Source organism: Aspergillus affinis (assembly GCF_023601865.1).
Source record: "Aspergillus affinis strain CMG 70 chromosome Unknown NODE_94_length_150008_cov_85_032155, whole genome shotgun sequence".
In the NCBI taxonomy this organism is placed as follows: Eukaryota; Fungi; Ascomycota; class Eurotiomycetes; order Eurotiales; family Aspergillaceae; genus Aspergillus; species Aspergillus affinis.
Window position 1 is genome coordinate 132,551 of NW_026515875.1, and position 17,458 is coordinate 150,008.

At 50.9% G+C, this 17,458-nt stretch overlaps 8 protein-coding genes across 8 annotated transcripts; 4 read left to right on the forward strand and 4 right to left on the reverse strand.

The window, feature by feature from the left end:
- Positions 1 to 176: 176 nt before the first annotated feature.
- KD926_011380 (anaphase promoting complex subunit bimA) lies at positions 177 to 2,827 on the forward strand (the record flags this gene model as incomplete). The annotated part of the gene is made up of 4 exons (XM_053103656.1): positions 177 to 513; positions 609 to 782; positions 836 to 2,694; positions 2,756 to 2,827. The coding sequence occupies 4 exons, from the start codon at positions 177 to 179 to the stop codon at positions 2,825 to 2,827; spliced, it is 2,442 nt and encodes an 813-aa protein (XP_052953023.1).
- An 817-nt stretch (positions 2,828 to 3,644) lies between these two features.
- Positions 3,645 to 4,593, forward strand: KD926_011381 (1-acylglycerol-3-phosphate O-acyltransferase SLC1; the record flags this gene model as incomplete). The annotated part of the gene is made up of 2 exons (XM_053103657.1): positions 3,645 to 4,356; positions 4,424 to 4,593. 2 exons carry the CDS (start codon positions 3,645 to 3,647, stop codon positions 4,591 to 4,593), a joined length of 882 nt encoding a protein of 293 aa, XP_052953024.1.
- Positions 4,594 to 5,484: 891 nt separating this feature from the next.
- On the reverse strand, positions 5,485 to 6,537 carry KD926_011382 (4'-phosphopantetheinyl transferase family protein; the record flags this gene model as incomplete). The annotated part of the gene is made up of 1 exon (XM_053103658.1): positions 5,485 to 6,537. The coding sequence occupies one exon, from the start codon at positions 6,535 to 6,537 to the stop codon at positions 5,485 to 5,487; it is 1,053 nt and encodes a 350-aa protein (XP_052953025.1).
- Positions 6,538 to 6,966: 429 nt separating this feature from the next.
- On the forward strand, positions 6,967 to 7,850 carry KD926_011383 (pyridoxal 5'-phosphate synthase subunit PdxT; the record flags this gene model as incomplete). Its single annotated transcript, XM_053103659.1, has 2 exons — positions 6,967 to 7,202; positions 7,271 to 7,850. 2 exons carry the CDS (start codon positions 6,967 to 6,969, stop codon positions 7,848 to 7,850), a joined length of 816 nt encoding a protein of 271 aa, XP_052953026.1.
- Positions 7,851 to 8,014: 164 nt separating this feature from the next.
- KD926_011384 (nuclear cap-binding protein subunit CBC2) lies at positions 8,015 to 8,781 on the reverse strand (the record flags this gene model as incomplete). The annotated part of the gene is made up of 5 exons (XM_053103660.1): positions 8,015 to 8,147; positions 8,201 to 8,392; positions 8,452 to 8,496; positions 8,548 to 8,660; positions 8,716 to 8,781. The coding sequence occupies 5 exons, from the start codon at positions 8,779 to 8,781 to the stop codon at positions 8,015 to 8,017; spliced, it is 549 nt and encodes a 182-aa protein (XP_052953027.1).
- Positions 8,782 to 9,077: 296 nt separating this feature from the next.
- Positions 9,078 to 11,885, forward strand: KD926_011385 (uncharacterized protein; the record flags this gene model as incomplete). The annotated part of the gene is made up of 4 exons (XM_053103661.1): positions 9,078 to 9,365; positions 9,432 to 11,549; positions 11,599 to 11,768; positions 11,828 to 11,885. The coding sequence occupies 4 exons, from the start codon at positions 9,078 to 9,080 to the stop codon at positions 11,883 to 11,885; spliced, it is 2,634 nt and encodes an 877-aa protein (XP_052953028.1).
- Positions 11,886 to 12,111: 226 nt separating this feature from the next.
- KD926_011386 (uncharacterized protein) lies at positions 12,112 to 12,627 on the reverse strand (the record flags this gene model as incomplete). The annotated part of the gene is made up of 1 exon (XM_053103663.1): positions 12,112 to 12,627. One exon carries the CDS (start codon positions 12,625 to 12,627, stop codon positions 12,112 to 12,114), a length of 516 nt encoding a protein of 171 aa, XP_052953029.1.
- Positions 12,628 to 16,054: 3,427 nt separating this feature from the next.
- KD926_011387 (uncharacterized protein) lies at positions 16,055 to 17,111 on the reverse strand (the record flags this gene model as incomplete). Its single annotated transcript, XM_053103664.1, has 2 exons — positions 16,055 to 16,113; positions 16,166 to 17,111. The coding sequence occupies 2 exons, from the start codon at positions 17,109 to 17,111 to the stop codon at positions 16,055 to 16,057; spliced, it is 1,005 nt and encodes a 334-aa protein (XP_052953030.1).
- Positions 17,112 to 17,458: the final 347 nt, after the last annotated feature.

A 17,458-nucleotide genomic window follows, 5' to 3' on the forward strand; every position in this document is an offset into this window, starting at 1 on the left:
CTGAGAGATCCTGACCTTTTCGACCTTCACGACGTACCCATTTTCCCACCTCTTTCCGTTCTTGGATCTTTTTCGCATTCTTTGTCCCCGAGGAGGGCAAACGACACCGCTTCTTGTCCTCGGACCCTGCGAGTCTCTCCTCTAAAGCCAAAACCCTTCCAGTCTTATCCGCGACCATGTCGCCATCTACATCCCATATCTCGAGCCAACTGCGGCAACTAATATACTACCATTTGGACAACAACCTAATACGCACTGCTCTCTTTCTCGCCGGTCGTCTACACGCGTACGAGCCTCGAACGTCGGAAGCTTCATACCTACTCGCCCTGTGCCATCTGTTGAGCGGTCAAGTGAAATCGGCGTTGGATTACAGCAGGAATTTCGGATCGCGGGGTACTCACCTCGGCTGTTCCTATGTCTACGCGCAAGCCTGTCTGGATCTGGGGAAAGAGCTGGACGGAATTACGGCGTTGGAACGGAGCAAGAGCCTATGGGCTTCGAAAAACCATTGGAGTAAGCTTTTGGGATTGCTTTGCGAGCATTTTGCACATGACCCGATGCCTGTTCTGCCCATTCAAGACTAATGTTTGTTCTTCTTGGAATTTTAGACAAGCACAATGAAACGCGCAGACAGCATTTACCGGACGCAGCTGCAGTAATGTGCCTGCTAGGCAAGCTGTGGTACGCGCACAAAGAGAACAACAAAGCGGTAGACTGTTATGTCGAAGCTTTAAGGTTAAATCCGTTTATGTGGGATGCATTCATGGGCTTATGTGAAACTGGTGAGATTTGAAGCCCGGGTAGGCCATTGCCGATGACTGACTAAAATTCGAAGGTGTCAACGTCCGTGTTCCTAACATATACAAAATGAACTCCGATCTGCTCGCGGTAGTTACTTCCTCGATGCAAGAGGACGCCGATCTTGCCACCTCCGATAAGGCCACCCCTGCAGCCGGCCCGCTGCAATCGCAAGCAAACACGAATTCAACCATGGACCCGTTTACAGCTGCGACGTCCCGGGCTGACTCGAGTTTTTCGCACGGGAGCTCTGTTTTATGGGAGAAGTTAAACGGAAGTACGGTCAGCGTGGCTTCCACGGGGACATCGGCGCCGATAGTGCATGAAGGGACGGAGACACCGGGAGGCCAAAGCAGTGAATCTGACGAGTTCCGCATCGGCCATGGCGCGGGGAATACGGATGCCCCGATGGAGCCGCCCCTTGCTCCCGCACGGAAGAATCGCACGATTCAGTCAGTGAGTGCCGATCATGGAATGGACCCGCCTCCCAAGATGAGACCCACGGGCATCAGGCAAAGGACACGGACGAAGCCTGAGTCAGAAGAGCACGCAACCACCCAGGCAGAGAAGGAAACCGTCCCCAGTTCGCGAGTCGGGGACCGCAAACGTACAGTTTCTGGCCAGGTAGCTCACTCCTCCACGTCACAGCCCACCGAGCCGGGGGCGCCGCAGCGCCGCAGCGTACGACTTTTCAATCAGATCAAGCCGACGACGAGCAAATTTTCAGGGACGACGCTGGGCATGAAAGACGGCCGCGAGCTGAAAAAGGTTAAAGCTACCGGAGCGAAGGGGCGTAGTACAACGGCACCAACCATGGGTCGCGTGGTCAGCGGTAGTAGGAAGCCGGCCGGTGACATCCATGATAGTGACGGTCGAGAACACCGAACTGCGTCCACGCATAGCGGGACCCAACATACATCATCTCGCACCGCCGCGATTGAGAAGTCCAAGTCGATAGAGGCCCTCACGTGGCTACTAGAATTATTCGCCAAGTTAGCCTCCGGGCATTTCGCCCTGACTCGGTACAGATGCTCCGAGTCCATCCAGATCTTCAACGCGCTTTCTCAGGGTCAACGCGAAACGCCGTGGGTTCTTTCACAAATCGGCCGGGCATACTACGAACAAGCAATGTACTCCGACGCCGAGAAATACTTCGTCCGAGTACGCACAATGGTGCCCTCCCGCCTAGAGGATATGGAAATCTACTCTACCGTTCTGTGGCATTTGAAGAATGACGTCGAATTAGCACATCTGGCGCATGAACTGATGGATGTTGATCGCCTGTCACCCCAGGCATGGTGTGCGATTGGTAACTCCTTCTCCCACCAACGGGATCATGACCAAGCGTTGAAATGCTTCAAGCGGGCTACTCAATTGGATCCTCAATTCGCATATGGATTCACCCTACAGGGACACGAATATGTCGCCAACGAGGAATATGACAAGGCACTCGATGCGTATCGACACGGTATCAGTGCCGACAACAGGCACTACAATGCGTGGTACGGATTGGCAACGGTGTACGATAAGATGGGCAAACTCGATTTCGCCGAACAACACTTCCGCAATGCGGCTACGATCAACCCCACCAACGCCGTGCTGATCTGCTGCATCGGTCTCGTGTTGGAAAAGATGAACAACCCCCGGGGTGCACTGACCCAGTATGGACGAGCTTGCTTGTTAGCGCCGCACTCTGTGCTTGCCCGATTCCGCAAGGCTCGCGTGTGCATGAAGCTCCACGAACTGAAATCCGCTCTGACGGAACTGAAGATTCTCAAAGACATGGCCCCGGACGAGCCTAATGTACATTATCTCCTGGGCAAACTCTACAAGATGTTGCACGACAAGGGGAACGCCATCAAGCACTTTACCACGGCTTTGAATCTTGATCCCAAGGTAAGGGTACCCGAGTAATTTGCGATGACCGTCCACTTACTGACTTTTCATCTTGTTACAGGCGGCACAGTATATTAAAGACGCCATGGAGTCCCTGGATGATGATGAGGAGGACGATGAAGATATGGCATGATTTGGTTTTCTCCTGCATTCCCGTCTTCCGGGGAACTCATTATACTCATGACGGTCGGCGTTGCTTGTCTCTTTATTCCATTTTTCTCATTTTTGGTTTCGTATTCTTCTGATTTGGCTGGGTTCCTTTCCTGGGTGTCCATTTGCGCACGCATCAGCATTCTTCGGGCGTTAGCTGGCTGGTTGGGTAGAGGGTGCATATTTGCCGTGCATCCAGCTCTCGAGGACTCGAGGCACTTTGATTCTGTATATTAGCGTGGGTTGGCATTGTCGTGGCAGGGCATTTGGCTGCATATGAGAGACGAAAACGCCGGGCGACGGGAGTTATGAACATATTGTCTGTCGGGCCGGCCCTTTCGCATAAAGCAAATCCATCGATATTCATATTGATAATACACCATGTGCCACAGACATCTCCGTTGAGTGACGTAGGGACCGCCTTCTTCCTCGGTTGGGAATCGCGGCCAAGGCGGTGAGGCGCCCAACAACCACCGGAGCGAAGAAAATCCCGTCTACTCGCCTTGGTTCCCTTCGGTAGTCTGCTCTTGCGTATCTTTATTGCCAGCTGCCCATCTTCTCTCTTCTCCCTTGTCATGCCCCAGTGTCCCTGGTGAATCACCGCTGTGATCATCCCCGAGCGTCTGCCGCCTGACCGCATCATTCACGGGTTCTCCGAGGCACATCAGAAGGCACCAGTAAGAAGCCCTCCTCCCCTTTCCCCGGTATATAATATAATCTCTAACCCCGGACCCCAGCTGGAGAAACTCACTCCCTAAATTTGATCATTCCCTTGCCCTTTCTCCTCCTCTCGCCTCGTCATGTCGGTCTTTTCCTACATCGCCTCGGGCATCAGCTCGTTTGTCGTCGTCACGTTGTCCCTCTTCGCCATCGGCCAGAAGGTTCCCCGCGCCGCCTTCGTCGCTCGCTGCCTAGCTGCCTACGGCTCGCTTCTCCTCTGCGCGACCTACGGAGTCGTCGCTTCGATTGTCCTACGTCTCGTCGGCTACGGCCGAGTCTCCCAATGGGCCACCGCGCGCAGCTTCAAATGGGTCATGCGCTGCACCACCGGCGTACAATTCAAAATCGTCTCCGGCAACGAACACCTCTCCACTCGGCCTGCCGTCTTCATCTCCAATCACCAGTCGGAGCTGGACGTGCTCATGCTGGGCGCCGTCTTCCCGCCCTACTGCAGCGTCACGGCCAAGAAATCCTTGCGCAATGTGCCCGTCCTGGGGTGGTTCATGGCCCTCTCCCGCACCGTCTTCATTGACCGCGCCAATCGCGAGACGGCCGTCAAGGCCTTTGATAGCGCCGCCGATGAAATGCGCAACCACCGTCAGAGCGTCTTCATCTTCCCCGAGGGCACGAGAAGCTACTCAGACGACCCAGAGATGCTGCCGTTCAAGAAGGGTGCGTTCCATCTCGCCGTGAAGGCCGGTGTGCCGATCGTTCCTGTCGTGGTGGAGAGCTACTCGCATATCTTGTCGCCTCGGAATATGCGATTCAATGCGGGGACCATCGACATCAAGGGTATGTTTTTGCGTCCATGCCTCCGCTTGCTGAAGTACATGCAGAAATCAAGCTGACATAAAACCAGTCCTTCCCCCCATCAGCACCGAAGGCTTGGCCCCCGCCGACGTCGATGACCTGACCAAATCGACTCAACAATCGATGCTGAAGACCCTCCTGGAGATGTCGCAAAAGGATAAGACGCAAGCCGATATTAACGGCGCAACCAGGGCTACTTCCTCCGCGGTTGAGATCTAGACGGTCTATATCCAGTCCTTATCGTTAGGACTTCATCCACTCAGCGAGTGTCATTCCTATACGAAACCCATGCCCAGTCCGGGTTATGCATAGTGTCTCTACAACGACATTCATATCCATATTCATATATAACCCTTCACTCCTTCCCTCCCTGTTTCTCTCTTTCTTTAACGACGGCTCCGGCTCCCTAAATACCTACACGTGTGAACCGGTCGAAAAGACCACGCGAAATGAGATTTGAATTGCATCTTGGCATTTTCATTTCCTTCTCTCTGATCCTGTTTCCTCTTCTCTCTTTCCCTGCCCTCTAGTGCCGAGTACTCAGTCTTAGGACAGCCTAAACCCTCTTGATCCTAAGCCCGAGAACTGATACCGATGAACTACATTCTTCATTTTCGCCTGCAAACAGGCAGGTAGGCAAACAGGCAGACGAACAGACAAACTGAACAACTGAAATTCAGAAAACATAAAACAAAAAAAGACAGATAATAGAATAATCAGACCCCTTGATTGAATATAGAACATGGAAATATTCATATACACAGAGCAGAGTCGTTGAGTATTCTTGAACTCTTTTTATTTGTGCTTGGGTCTGGGTCCCCTGATGTGGGAGGTCGGAGGGACTGATATTTTGAACTGTCTATAGAAAGTATATATAAAAATATGGTACGTATTGGATTTATATTTTTTTTTTTTTTTTTTTAATATATATATCTTTGTCTCTTTATTTGAGTAGTGCTAGGTCTAAAATGGGGTGGGTTCTCGGGCTGGTGGGGATTCTCTGGGTCTTAGTGATGCTATCCGGGATATACATCTCAAGGCATCTATAAAAATATATCTAGGTCCAACTCCACCCAACTAACACCCAAATAAACAGGTTCCTAAATCTCCCTACTCCAAACATCTACACCTCCCCAACGCACAATCCCTCACATCCCGCTCAATCTCAATATCCTGCATCGTCAACCACCTCTCCTCCCCATTTTCACCAGCAGCACCAACCCCAGCGCCCCTCGCTGCCGTCGCAATCAAATAATCCTCCTGGAAAGCAAGCACCTCGATTCTCACGCCCTCCACCTTCTTCCCATCCAACCACGTCTGCACACCGGTATACGGACCATTCCAACATTCCCCCTCCCCACCCGTGGCCGCAGCGGGATCCAAGACCCTAACATCAGTAAACTCCAACAACCTCAACCATGGCGCCAGCAGCGCCTCCCCGGTCATTTTGATATACGCCTCCTTGAGCGCCCAGTACGTGTAGAACAGACGGTAGCCGTAGGCCACGCGTTGCGCGTCCGTCGTGTTCTGGTGTGCCGGGATGCCGTGCAGGGATTTGATGGTGGAAATTTCGCACGCGGAGAACACTTCGCTGAAGATGTCGACAAAGGAGATGAATTCGGGGATGCTGGTTGGTGGGGGTTGCGAGCGCGTGTTCCGTCGTTCGTTGACGCAGGTGATGTCGATGCCTACTTCGGGGGTGTTTTTTCCCGGGTGGGATTGCGTGGAGGGGGAGGGGGTGATGGCGGCAAGGGCTGGGGCGGGGGTTGTAGAAGTGATTGTGGGGATAGTTGTCCCTGCGAGCGCGACGAGGGAGGCTTGATGGCTGACGTTGAATTCAACGGCGGGGATGGGTTTGCTGGTGTTTGCGGTGGTGTCGACGTCCGGGATGAAGCAGGGTCGCTTGTGTGGTGCCGGGGTGCGGCTGACCTTCACTTTTGACCAGGGAATGCGGCATGCGCGGTGGATGAAGAGGTACTTGAGTAGGTAGGAGGCTAGTGACATGTGTCTGTCGCGGAGGTGGTAGAAGCGTTTGACGGTCTCCTGGTCGTCGGGTTGTAGGGTCTCTAGGAGGGGGAGAGTCGAGATGGTGGATGTGAGGGGCCGAGTGTCAATGTACCATCTAATAAGGGGATGATTGGCTTCATGTTGTGCTGTCGCCATTGCGTTTATGGTGTGGAGATGAGAATTGGAGATGGTGTTTGTGGTGTGGTGGATATAATGCGGGGTTGATGATTAGGTATGGGAGATATGTTTCCAGTCTGGTCAACGGCTCATGGTTAGGAGAAGCAGCGGAGAGGTATCCGAATGAGAAGGACAATGTGGTCGACAAGAGGCTGCAATGAGACGCAAAAATGGATTTCTTACGGGGAAGAAGTACGAAGTCAGCCTTCAGCCAACACAACAATCGAGGCACCAGACACCAGACATGTGACTTACCCAACGGGAAACCTTATCGATGCGGGGCAACACGTGCTGATAAGACGGAACAACGTTGACCCTGTTACATAAGCGGGCCTATTTAGATACTCTCCGGCCAGTCAGAGTGGCCAATCCGTGACTCAGTCGGACATTTCAATTCTACGAGTGTCAATGAGCATCACCGTCGGGGTTCTCGCCTTACAAGGCGCTTTCTACGAGCATGTCCAGCTGCTGAAACAGGCAGCGACCGATCTGGCCTCCTCGTCGCAATGGGAGTTCATCGAAGTGCGAACCCCGCCGGAGTTGGAGCGATGCGACGCTCTGATCCTGCCTGGTGGCGAGAGCACCACCATGTCTCTGGTCGCCGCCCGGTCGAATCTCTTGGAGCCGTTGAGAGAGTTTGTGAAGTATGTCTCATCGTTCCATTCATCTGATTTATAGAGGTTCCTTAGGCTGACAGGATACTCGCCGATAGGGTTCATCGCAAACCCACTTGGGGCACCTGCGCCGGTCTGATCCTGCTCGCCGAGTCTGCTAATCGGACGAAGAAAGGTGGTCAGGAACTGATCGGGGGTCTTGACGTGCGCGTGAATCGGAACCACTTCGGCCGGCAGACGGAGAGTTTCCAGGCGCCGTTGGATCTCCCGTTCTTGGACCCTTCGGGCCCCCAATCCTCTTTCCCGGCCGTCTTCATCCGTGCGCCGGTGGTAGAGAAGATTTTACCGCACCAGGAAGGCGTTCAGGTGGACGAAATCGAGCGAGACGAAACGGTGGTAGCGCCTTCGAAGCACGCCAAGGATGCCGCAGCCCGAGACGCAGTGGCCACTGATGTTGAGATACTGGCTACTCTCCCGGGCAGAGCTGCCAAGTTGGCCAGCGAGGGCAGAAACATCGACGCAGAAAAGGAAGCCGGGGATATCATTGCTGTCCGACAGGGCAACGTCTTTGGAACAAGCTTCCACCCCGAGCTGACCGGCGATGCCAGGATTCATTCATGGTGGCTGCGCCAAGTGGAGGATTCCATCCGGCGACGACACAAATTAGAACAGTGCTGATACCCCGCATTTACCCTTTGCACGAGTTGTACAGTGTACAGTACCTATCTGGGAGATATTGGGCGGTCTGGATGAAGCTTTGGTTTGATGCGCCAATTGTTTGATAGAATAGATATGATGCAAACGCCGTACATGCGCCACTGGAAATAGAACGCGTTCCCACTTCACCTACCTTGCCCGTACTCCTCTTCCTCTCGTTGTCGTTGGTCGTCGGCATAGGCCCGACCATAGCCTCCGCGGCCGGGGTCGTATTCTTCTCTGTATTCATCACGGACCTGTCCACCAGACTTGCCCCGGCTAGAGCAGCGTTAGAAGTCGCTCTGTTTAAATGCAAGATAGATCCCACATACCCATACTGCCGTCCCTCTTCAAACCCAGGGTCTAGATCCGTCCGGATAATTCTCTCGTCAAGCTTGGTACCTCCCACGTACTTCAAACAGTCCAAAGCGTCCTGGTGAGTGTAGTATTCCACAAAGCAGAAACCGCAGGGCGTTTTGTTGAATCGGTCGAGACCCATCACCAATCGTTTAACTTCACCGCATCTATGACGGTGTTTTAGCGTATGCAGGTAGCCTGTGGAACGGTAACAAGGGTGTCTTACTTCGAGAAAAGTTCATGAATCTGCTCCTCGGTCGTATAGAACGAACTTGGGACGGTTAGCGACAAAACCACGGGAGTTCGGGGCTGAAGAACTCACAGATTACCGACGTAGAGCGTGGTCGCACCTCTAAGCTTGGCATTGGGATCCTCCTGCTCCTCCTGTTCTTCCTGGTATCTGCGCTTCTTCTGCAAACCGAAACAAGTCAATGACTGAGGTCAAACGGCTGGTAGCCAATTGGGAGGTGCAGCTTGGGTGGATACCGACCTTTCCCACGTAATAGGCACTGGGGCGATCCAGCCTGTCCACTGTGTTGTAGAGTAATGTGCTCATGTTGTGTGTAGGGAAATCAGTTGGCTGATGAATGAATGGCAGGGACTGGTCAAAGGGAGGATGATTGTTTGGCAGAGCTTCACTCGGGGAACGCAAGGAAACTTGCGCCGCTCTTGGCGCGCGCTCGGACCAGCTTCCGCCAAAATTTCCCCGGAGCTCCTCTGTCTCTCTCTTGTCTTTGTTGCCGTCGCGGTTTCCCCTTGTCGTCGTCGCTTTCTCGCCTTTGAGACCACCTCTCTCTTGATTTCCGGACCCTCCCAGGGCAGTAATGTTCCTGTCCTAATTATACCGCCACAATGCCGAAAGTTATCAGCTATACTCCCCCTTGGCTCTCGCGCCCCTCGCCCGGCGCTTCGCTCTTTGCCGACACAGCTACGAAAGGCGTTGAAACTACCTCTCAGAAGCTTCGTAAGGATTTTGACTATACCGGACCTTCGCGCACCTTGGCTCAGCGAGGCAATGAGGTGTTCACGATTGTCGACAACCACATCCGCTGGTCTGACTTGACGCGATTGAAGGACCAGTGGCAGCAGCAAACAAGATCTCAGGAACAGACGGATTCCAGTCGCAATGTACAATACAGGGTACGGGATCGCGCATCATTTCCTAATATAAATACATATGGCTTATGCTGATGGTGACAAATATAGGAACTATTGGTCCCTGTCTACGAAAACATTCGCCAGCTTATTCCCTCCCCGGACGGCGTCTTCCTCGCGGTTGTGGCAGACCACACTGTTTACATCGTTGTGCTCCCGGATCCATCCCACCTCTCCGGTACTGACAACAGCCCTATCCGCGTGAAATACTATCAGCTTGGTCCCACGACGCATGTCATCCCGGAGTCGCCTGTCGTGTCCGCACTTTGGCATCCGCTCGGCGCAAACAGCACTTCGGCCGGCTGCATTGTGACCGTCACAGTAGATGCGGCGGTGCGGGTCTGGGAATTGGACCGCAATGACCATTGGTCTTTTGACCGGCCCTCTCTTGCGATTGACCTGAGAAAGCTGGTAGATGGCACTTCGTCGGATCAGGATTTCGCCCCCTCAGGTTTCGGGAAGAACAAAGGATTTTCTGCTGACTATGTCGACATGGAAGTGGCATCTGCTTGCTTTGGCGGTAGCGGCAACGAGACGGAAGATGCCTGGGCACCGATGACCTTGTGGATTGCTATGAAGCCTGGGGATCTTTACGCCCTGTGCCCTTTGCTTCCGTCGAAATGGAGGGCGCCTTCCACGACTGTTCCTTCGCTGTCCGCAGCTATCATCCCGAAATTGGCAGCATCGCAAGAAGACCCTTCCGAAGCCGAGGATGAGCTCGTGGCATGTCAGCAACAGTATGACTGGCTGGCAGAAATCGATAATCAGGACCCGTTGCACGTTCTCTCCGACCCAGAAACCGGAGCTTCGTCTGAAATCCGATCTCGCCCCGCCAATCCCAGCGCCATCCCTAGGTTGCAGGGACCTTTCCGCATCGACACTGGCGATGAGGTTGAGGATCTGGACCTCTGCGATATCCTTGTGACCGCATCCAAAATCGACACCGATGCCCTCATGATGGGTGAAGACATTGACCTTGCCGTAGATGATAATGGAGATGACAAGTTGTCAGCCACCATTGTCTGTCTATCGACCGGAAGTGGTAGGGTTCATATTTGTCTGGAACTCGATGGTGTGGAGGGTCAATGGCTCCCAAGAGCCAAAAGGAACGCTTTCCGTACGCCAACTTCCGACCCGTCTGACTTGCTTTTGGTGGAATCTTTGGACACCTTCAAGGGAGGGCAAGCATCAGTCAAAAACTGGCCCACATTCACGCGAGACGCTCACTCGCGATACAACTTCTTCGTTACCAACGAAAAGAATGTCGTGTTCCTCTCGCTTTCTTCCTGGGCGCAGAGACTAGAAGCAGAGCTTGCATCCGAGGACACATCAGGCTCGGCATTCCGCCTCGCGGTTCTCTGTGAAGGCACGGTGTCATTGAGGGAGCAGATTCTTGAACTAGATGAAGTGCACGGTGGTGCTGAAGAGCAAGCAAACCACTTACCGTCTTCCCTTGTGTATTATGATTACGACCTTGGCTATCTACTACTTACTTACCACACATCTCAACCCTATGCCGCTGTTATGGATGCTCCGGTGGTCTCCCTCCCATCGGCGGCTGATCGACGGCCGTTTGATCTGACAGACCAAACCTCTTGGTCTCCTGTCTTGCCACCTCGACGACCCCCTTACCAGGTGCCCGCTGTCTTCTACTCGGAGCCTCCGTTGGAGTTCTTTGTCGATAAGCACGTTCCTCACCGCGAGCGTGTTCATCTGAAAGAACAGGTTCGCCTGTCTCCGGCCACCTTGGACATCGTGGCTGCCGCCCATAGAATCTTGTCTGCTCACACGAATGCGCTCGAGAGAGCGGCGTCGGATCTGTTCCGTCGCTGTGAGCGGTTGCAGGAAGAGATGCAGGAACAGCTAAAACAATTCGCCGATGTCGCCCAAAGGATCAAAAACGTCTCAAATGACGGTGCCGACGAACGCAACGGAGAATCCCGGAACGAAGCCCTCGACAAGCGGATGCAGGCTGCAAAGGACCGACAGGGACAGCTCGTGAAGCGATACGAAGCTTTGCGCACTCGAGTTCTTTGGTCAGGTGGCCGACCACTTAGCGAGAAGGAGAAATCGTGGGTTTTTGAGGTCCAGACGCTTTCCGAATCTTTTGAGAGTACTCCGTCTGAAAGTCGGGAGAATGGCCAGCAGCTAACTCAACGAATTGATGCTGTAAGTTGACATTGTCCTGCCTGGGTAACTATACTAATTATAGATACAGGTCAAAGATCTTGCCGACGATCTCGTGGCTGATGCCAAATCCATCGCGGCCAAGACTCCGGTGTCGGTTGACCCTGGAAGCCCAGCATCTCCAGGTGGTTCGCAGCCGAGAGTGCCGCATAGACTCCAGCGCGCCAAGGTGGCTGATGCCATACAAATGGTGGAACGAGAGTGAGTATTCTGATAGACCTATGTTGTATGTCGCGGTATATGCTAATGATATCTTACAGATCTGCTGTGATTGATGCAATCACATCGCGATTGGAACGATTGAATGCTAGCGTTTGATACGTACTTATTAGATACAGGTTTTTCCTATGAGCTATTATAAGAGACCAGGAATATGAATTGTTGCACTATGATATCACCTCATCGAACTGAAATTTTTTTTTTTTTTTTTTTTTTTTTTTTCTTTGTAGAATAGTAGTTATAACGCTGCACTGTTCGAGCACCAAAACTGGAAGGAAAGGAAAGGAAATGAAAGGAAAGACCAGTAACCCGGGCCATCTGAAGCTCAAATTCCCTCGAAATAATCCTCTCCATACAACACCTTCAACTTCGCCACCTCTGCCTCTTTCCGCTCCTCCTTTCTCAGCTGGAGATCCGCCAAAGTGACGGTAACAGGAGGATAGCAATCCCTCGACACGTCCACCCCATAGTCAGGTTCTGCAGGTTCTGCCTCAACTTTTTCCTTGTAGGTGTTCTCAGCTATTTCCACTTCTTCCAGTGTGTCTTCTGATTCTTCTGATTCTTCCGAATCATTCAGTGCTTGATCCTGTTTGTTCCCCTCCTTCTCCTCTCTCTCATCATTCCCTTCCACTACCACCTCCTCAGCACCCAACTCCTTCACCAGACGCCACCACCGAGCCTCTCCCCCAGCGTCCAAATAACACTCAAGGCAAAGATGGTCCTCATCGACAATCTCCATTTTGTTGTATAATGGGCACGACTCGCCCAGTTCGCAGACCACAGGAGCCTTGGATACGATGCATCCGCAGCGGGTGAATTTTGCGGTTTGGGAGTTGCACATCTTGGGTTGTGAGAGGCAATGTGAGTGTGTGGATGTGGGTATGGGATGGGGATGGGGGTTTGTAAGGGTTAGTGTAGGAGGTTGGTAAGTAGGTGTGTAGTAGGGGGTTGTAGGGGGTTGTAGTGCTGTGGTGTGTATGACTAGCAAGGAGTATGTAAATGCGTTTGGGCGTTGGGTATGTGTGCTTTAAATACTAGGGATCAGGACTATGTAGGCTAAATGGTAAATGGGGGAGAGAAACAAAGAATAGGACAATGACATTTTATGTCTCTTTTTGTCTCAAAGAAGATATGTGGGACATTTTCGGATAGAGAGGTGGGCTTCTCCAGTGTGCTTTACCTTAGTTAGTGTGCGTACATTGGTTTTCCCACTATACTTGGCTTGGTTCTTAGAGACTGATTACATGGTAGAATGCGAGAATTATGCTGAATGAAAGCAAAAGTTCCCTATACAGCATTCTAAAAGCCCCTTGCAGGAGAACAAATGACAGTTAGCTATAAAATCATCTTTGAATTTGACCTCGACATCACCAATAACCTGCCATTGTTAGACTTCCTTGGGGTATAGAATTAAGTGACAACAAACTGCAGCATTTAGGATTCTTCCGAATGAACGAGTACGTTGTCGCCAAGTGGACCGAACCACCAGACAATAGTGCCAGACTGTGGGAGCCTTTGCACTTGATTGGGATCTGCGTTGTGAAGCACAGCGCCATAGGAATTGTTTCGGACATCCTTAATTTAATTCCGTCCGTCAATGGTACCGTTTTCAATAAACCTGGGCCCTAGAGCCTCCTGTGTCAAACCAAGCTCCCAGCGTATCTGCCCAATGGATTCAATATGATCGTCGCTGTAGAACAAGAGGAGGCCCAGACAAGGGCAATGTGGCTGATTCCGGTCCCTGCAGACCTGGACTTTGACAAGGGTTGTGAGTGAGGCCCTCGTCGCGTACCAAGTCCTTGGCATTAATTCTCGACTAGAGGGGAGAGTTGGAGGTTGGATATCCATATCCGTAGGCGGCGACTTCATAGTCCTCCTGTGATACAGGTCACTGCAGGTCACTCCAACTTCTAAGATATATCTGGAGTCTGGATCAAGCCCATCATGGAAATCCCTGAAATAGCACCATCGTGTCCGTGAACCAGATTATAGTATTCGTATACATTTATGCTTTCACCCAGAGGTCGAGGACCGAATGTCATAGTTCTTGATAGAGATGTTCGTATCTTATTGGTCAGATATGGGAGAATAACGAGAGAAGGTAAACTTACAACAAAAACAGGTTTTGAAGCCTTGATGTTATCAAAAGTGAACCTTCTGATCCAAGCTGATGTAATGTGTTCACTTTTATTCAATGGAAAATAGATCCAATACTGATTGCTTCAACCCGCGCGTTTATGCATTTGATGGATGAATTCCCGTAACGGCTTTGAATCATTCGAAAAATAGTGGATCCCAATCATCTGATCATTGCAACAGCAAACAAGAAGGCCTTGAACATGGTTACCGAGCTTAATGTAGTGTAGGCGAGGGTTATCTCGAGCGTGGTGACAGTTCTTCATTTGATAACTTAGAACAAAAGGTGAGCTCCAGATCCTGTATGTAGAAATTGACTTGTCTGGGATGAGCTTGATCCCTCTCACGAAACCCCCCCCCCCTAGTTAATTTAGTAGTTGCATATAGGTCAGTAGCTGGCATTCATAAATTGCAGTTCACAGCAATATTCAATCGAGAGTCTTTAACCTCAAGGATCTCATACCACGGTGACTCATCCGATAAAGGATTTGAACCACGGCCGATGAACTGTATCCCGCGTAGGCCAATATAGTCAACTGATAAGATTACCCTCACGAGTTTATCCGGCAGCTCTATACAGTCCTGGTCAGAGCCATTTATTGGCTTTTTGGTAGTGTCAGTGCCGAGTCTTGATAAATAAGGAACGCCCCTATAAGTGACTCTAGAAATCCAGAGTTTTCGTCTTATATTGAGCTTCGCACATGGAACTTCATGATCATCACGCAGCTGTTCAATCAATCGACGAGTCTCCCCGAGCAAGGTTAAAAACCAGCACGGATCAACCAACTCGGAGATCATGATGCGAAGTTCATGCGGTAATCGGCAAAACAAGTCCTGTTTGAAACTGGTTTGCATAATATCTCTAGTATAATTGCTGGTGGGTCCTTCCCAGGCCGAATGAGTTTCTCCAATCCCCTCATATGTAGTTCTATAAGAGGGCTTTATTGTATCTGCAAACTTCCTTAGATTTTCGAGGGAAGGTTTCTCGCGTGGCTCATAGCTACCATGTAGGACGTCGTAGCAGGTTTTGTGGAACCAAACAAGGGGGTATGGCGAAAGCGAACAGTTGACACATGGGGGTTTACACACGTTGGCTTTCAGTAGCCGTTGGGTCAAGTCTGTAAATCGGTTAGATGGGCACAGATAATTGGAGAAGAGGACACACCAAGGATGTTTTCTCCCATTGTAGGACTCTGCCTGCAAAGGAGACATGATGTCCGTCCTAGATGAGTTTCTTGTTTCCGTGTTTTTCCTGGGAAGTGTAACTGGCGCTCTGTTGATATGTCCATGGCCTTTTACCGAGGAATGGAAATGTGTTGTAAGATTGTCTTGTTCAGGCTCATGTTTTGGTACCTGACATGTGACCGAATAGCATTTTGGGCGCCTGATGCTGCCTGCACCCTAGCTACATCGCTTAGTCCTGATTTTAATAAGCTACATATTTAGCTATATAGTTTGGTCTTCACTCAAAGGAACAAGAATGTGTCGTTTCTAAAGAACATGGGGAAAGTAATACTGCCAGGCAAAATAAGAGAAAGCTGCAAGAATAATTCATTGTAAATAAGTAGCGCATACCTACATAGGTCTTGAGGACGATACATCCGACATAGGTATGCAGACGTGCCATGGATGTGAAGGTTGTGACTTATTTAACTATTTCCTGACATCATTTAGACCTACGGGTAACCAGAGCTAAGGACAGGGTTGAGATGGATAGTCGGATATCATACACACATCCACCAGCCTGGAAAGATCATGAATATCATGATGTCACACAGTAAAGATAAACAGACACCATGACATGCATTCACAGTAGGAAGTTGACAAATCCGTGATCGAGAAGTGAAAATCAGCGGTAACGATGATAGGGCTTCTTTCACACGTGACATTGCTGCTGTGCAACAATGAATGTATCGTCAGGTATTCCTAAGTTCTCTCAGATATTTCTTTAGCTGATTCTCATTTGTGTCTCCTTGGATACAGTTTAGACAAAAAATGAAATGACTATCCCCTTGTTCTTCCCAATATTTCGCTTGAAGACTATTTCTTTTCGCAGGATATGGATCAGCACAGCGTCAAACGCCTCGATGTAGGTCTCACCTAAAGGTCTTTTCCAGACGGTGCAAGACGCCTTACATCGACGCAATATCTTCCACCACAGAGCTGATCGCATCATAGCTTGAGAAGCTAGCTAGAACAGGGGTTAACATTCCATCATCAATCCCATTATGGAAGGCACTCACCTGAATCATCATCAACAAAAACACCCTCCTCACCATCCTCGCCCTTCCTCTCAGAAGCCTGCAACATATTCATCATCCCGTCCGCCCCTTCAACTCTCTCCAAGATAGCTTGATACAACTCATCTACGATCTCATCCCACTCCGGCAGCACCACATTCCTCAGGTCCTCCTCCCACTTCTCATTCTGCGCCAGGAAGCCCTCCTCCCAGAACTGTCTCCACATGCGTATATTCATTTCCCCTATCCCTGATTTCCAAATTGTCTCTTCCAAATCCTTCTTCGCCTTTCCATATCCCTCGTAGACGCCTGTGATGTACTGGTCCACTTCATCCTGGAACGCGTCCATGTATGCCTCGTAAGCAGACTGATTCACCATGAAGGAGAGTATTTCAGGCGGTATCTTGGGCGGATGGGAAACGGTTAGGGTGTCTTGGTTGTGAAGGACGGGCCAGTTGAGGAGGTGGTCGATGGACGCGCAGTGTAGAGCAAATGCGGAGAAGGGAACAGGGACAGGGGGAAGGTCGGGATAATCTGGTTTGTTTGGCTGCTCTGGTTCTGGCTCGTATGAATCGCTGGGAGGGCCTGGATTGTCAGCCTCAACGCCAGCACCAGCGTCAGTGTTGGTGTCGGTGTTAGGGCCATCAGCGACATCAGCCTGTGGACACATAGCCTTGTAGCGAAAGGAGTGGAGGTCGGTGAGCTTTTTAAACCCGTCGTAGGCTTTTAGAGCGGCGATGCGGCATGCCTCGAAAGACTGGCGGCATTCATGAGGAAGAATCGTGCTGAGATGTTGCGCCAGCTTGAGCTGGCCTTGGTCGAAGGTAGTGAGGCTGGGGAACCTTGCATCTGGGGCTGTCGTGCCGTGGGTCTCGTGGATTTGAAAGCTTGTTATGAAGACGGGGGCTTCGACATAGAGGTGATTGGGATGACAGATTGGGCAGAACATTGTAGGTTGATAAGTGGAGGGCTTATTGTTTCTGGGGAGTGAAGCAAAGAGCGAGGGAAAGTGGTTGAGGCGTGTATATTGTTATTTTCATGTATGGAGTGTTAGGGGTGACAATCAGACAGGAAGCATGGGTGGAGGGTTCCTTTGACATTCTAATACAATCAGAAACCTTTGGAAATTGGTGCTTGCTTCACTAGTTGGCCTTTTTCAAGGGATGTGCCGCTAGAGTGAATAACTTGACATAAGAGATTAGCCTAGTAAGCAGCGGTGGTAGTAGTAGTAGTAGTAGTAGTAGTAGTAGTAGTAGTAGTAGTAGTAGTAGTAGTAGTAGTAGTAGTAGTAGTAGT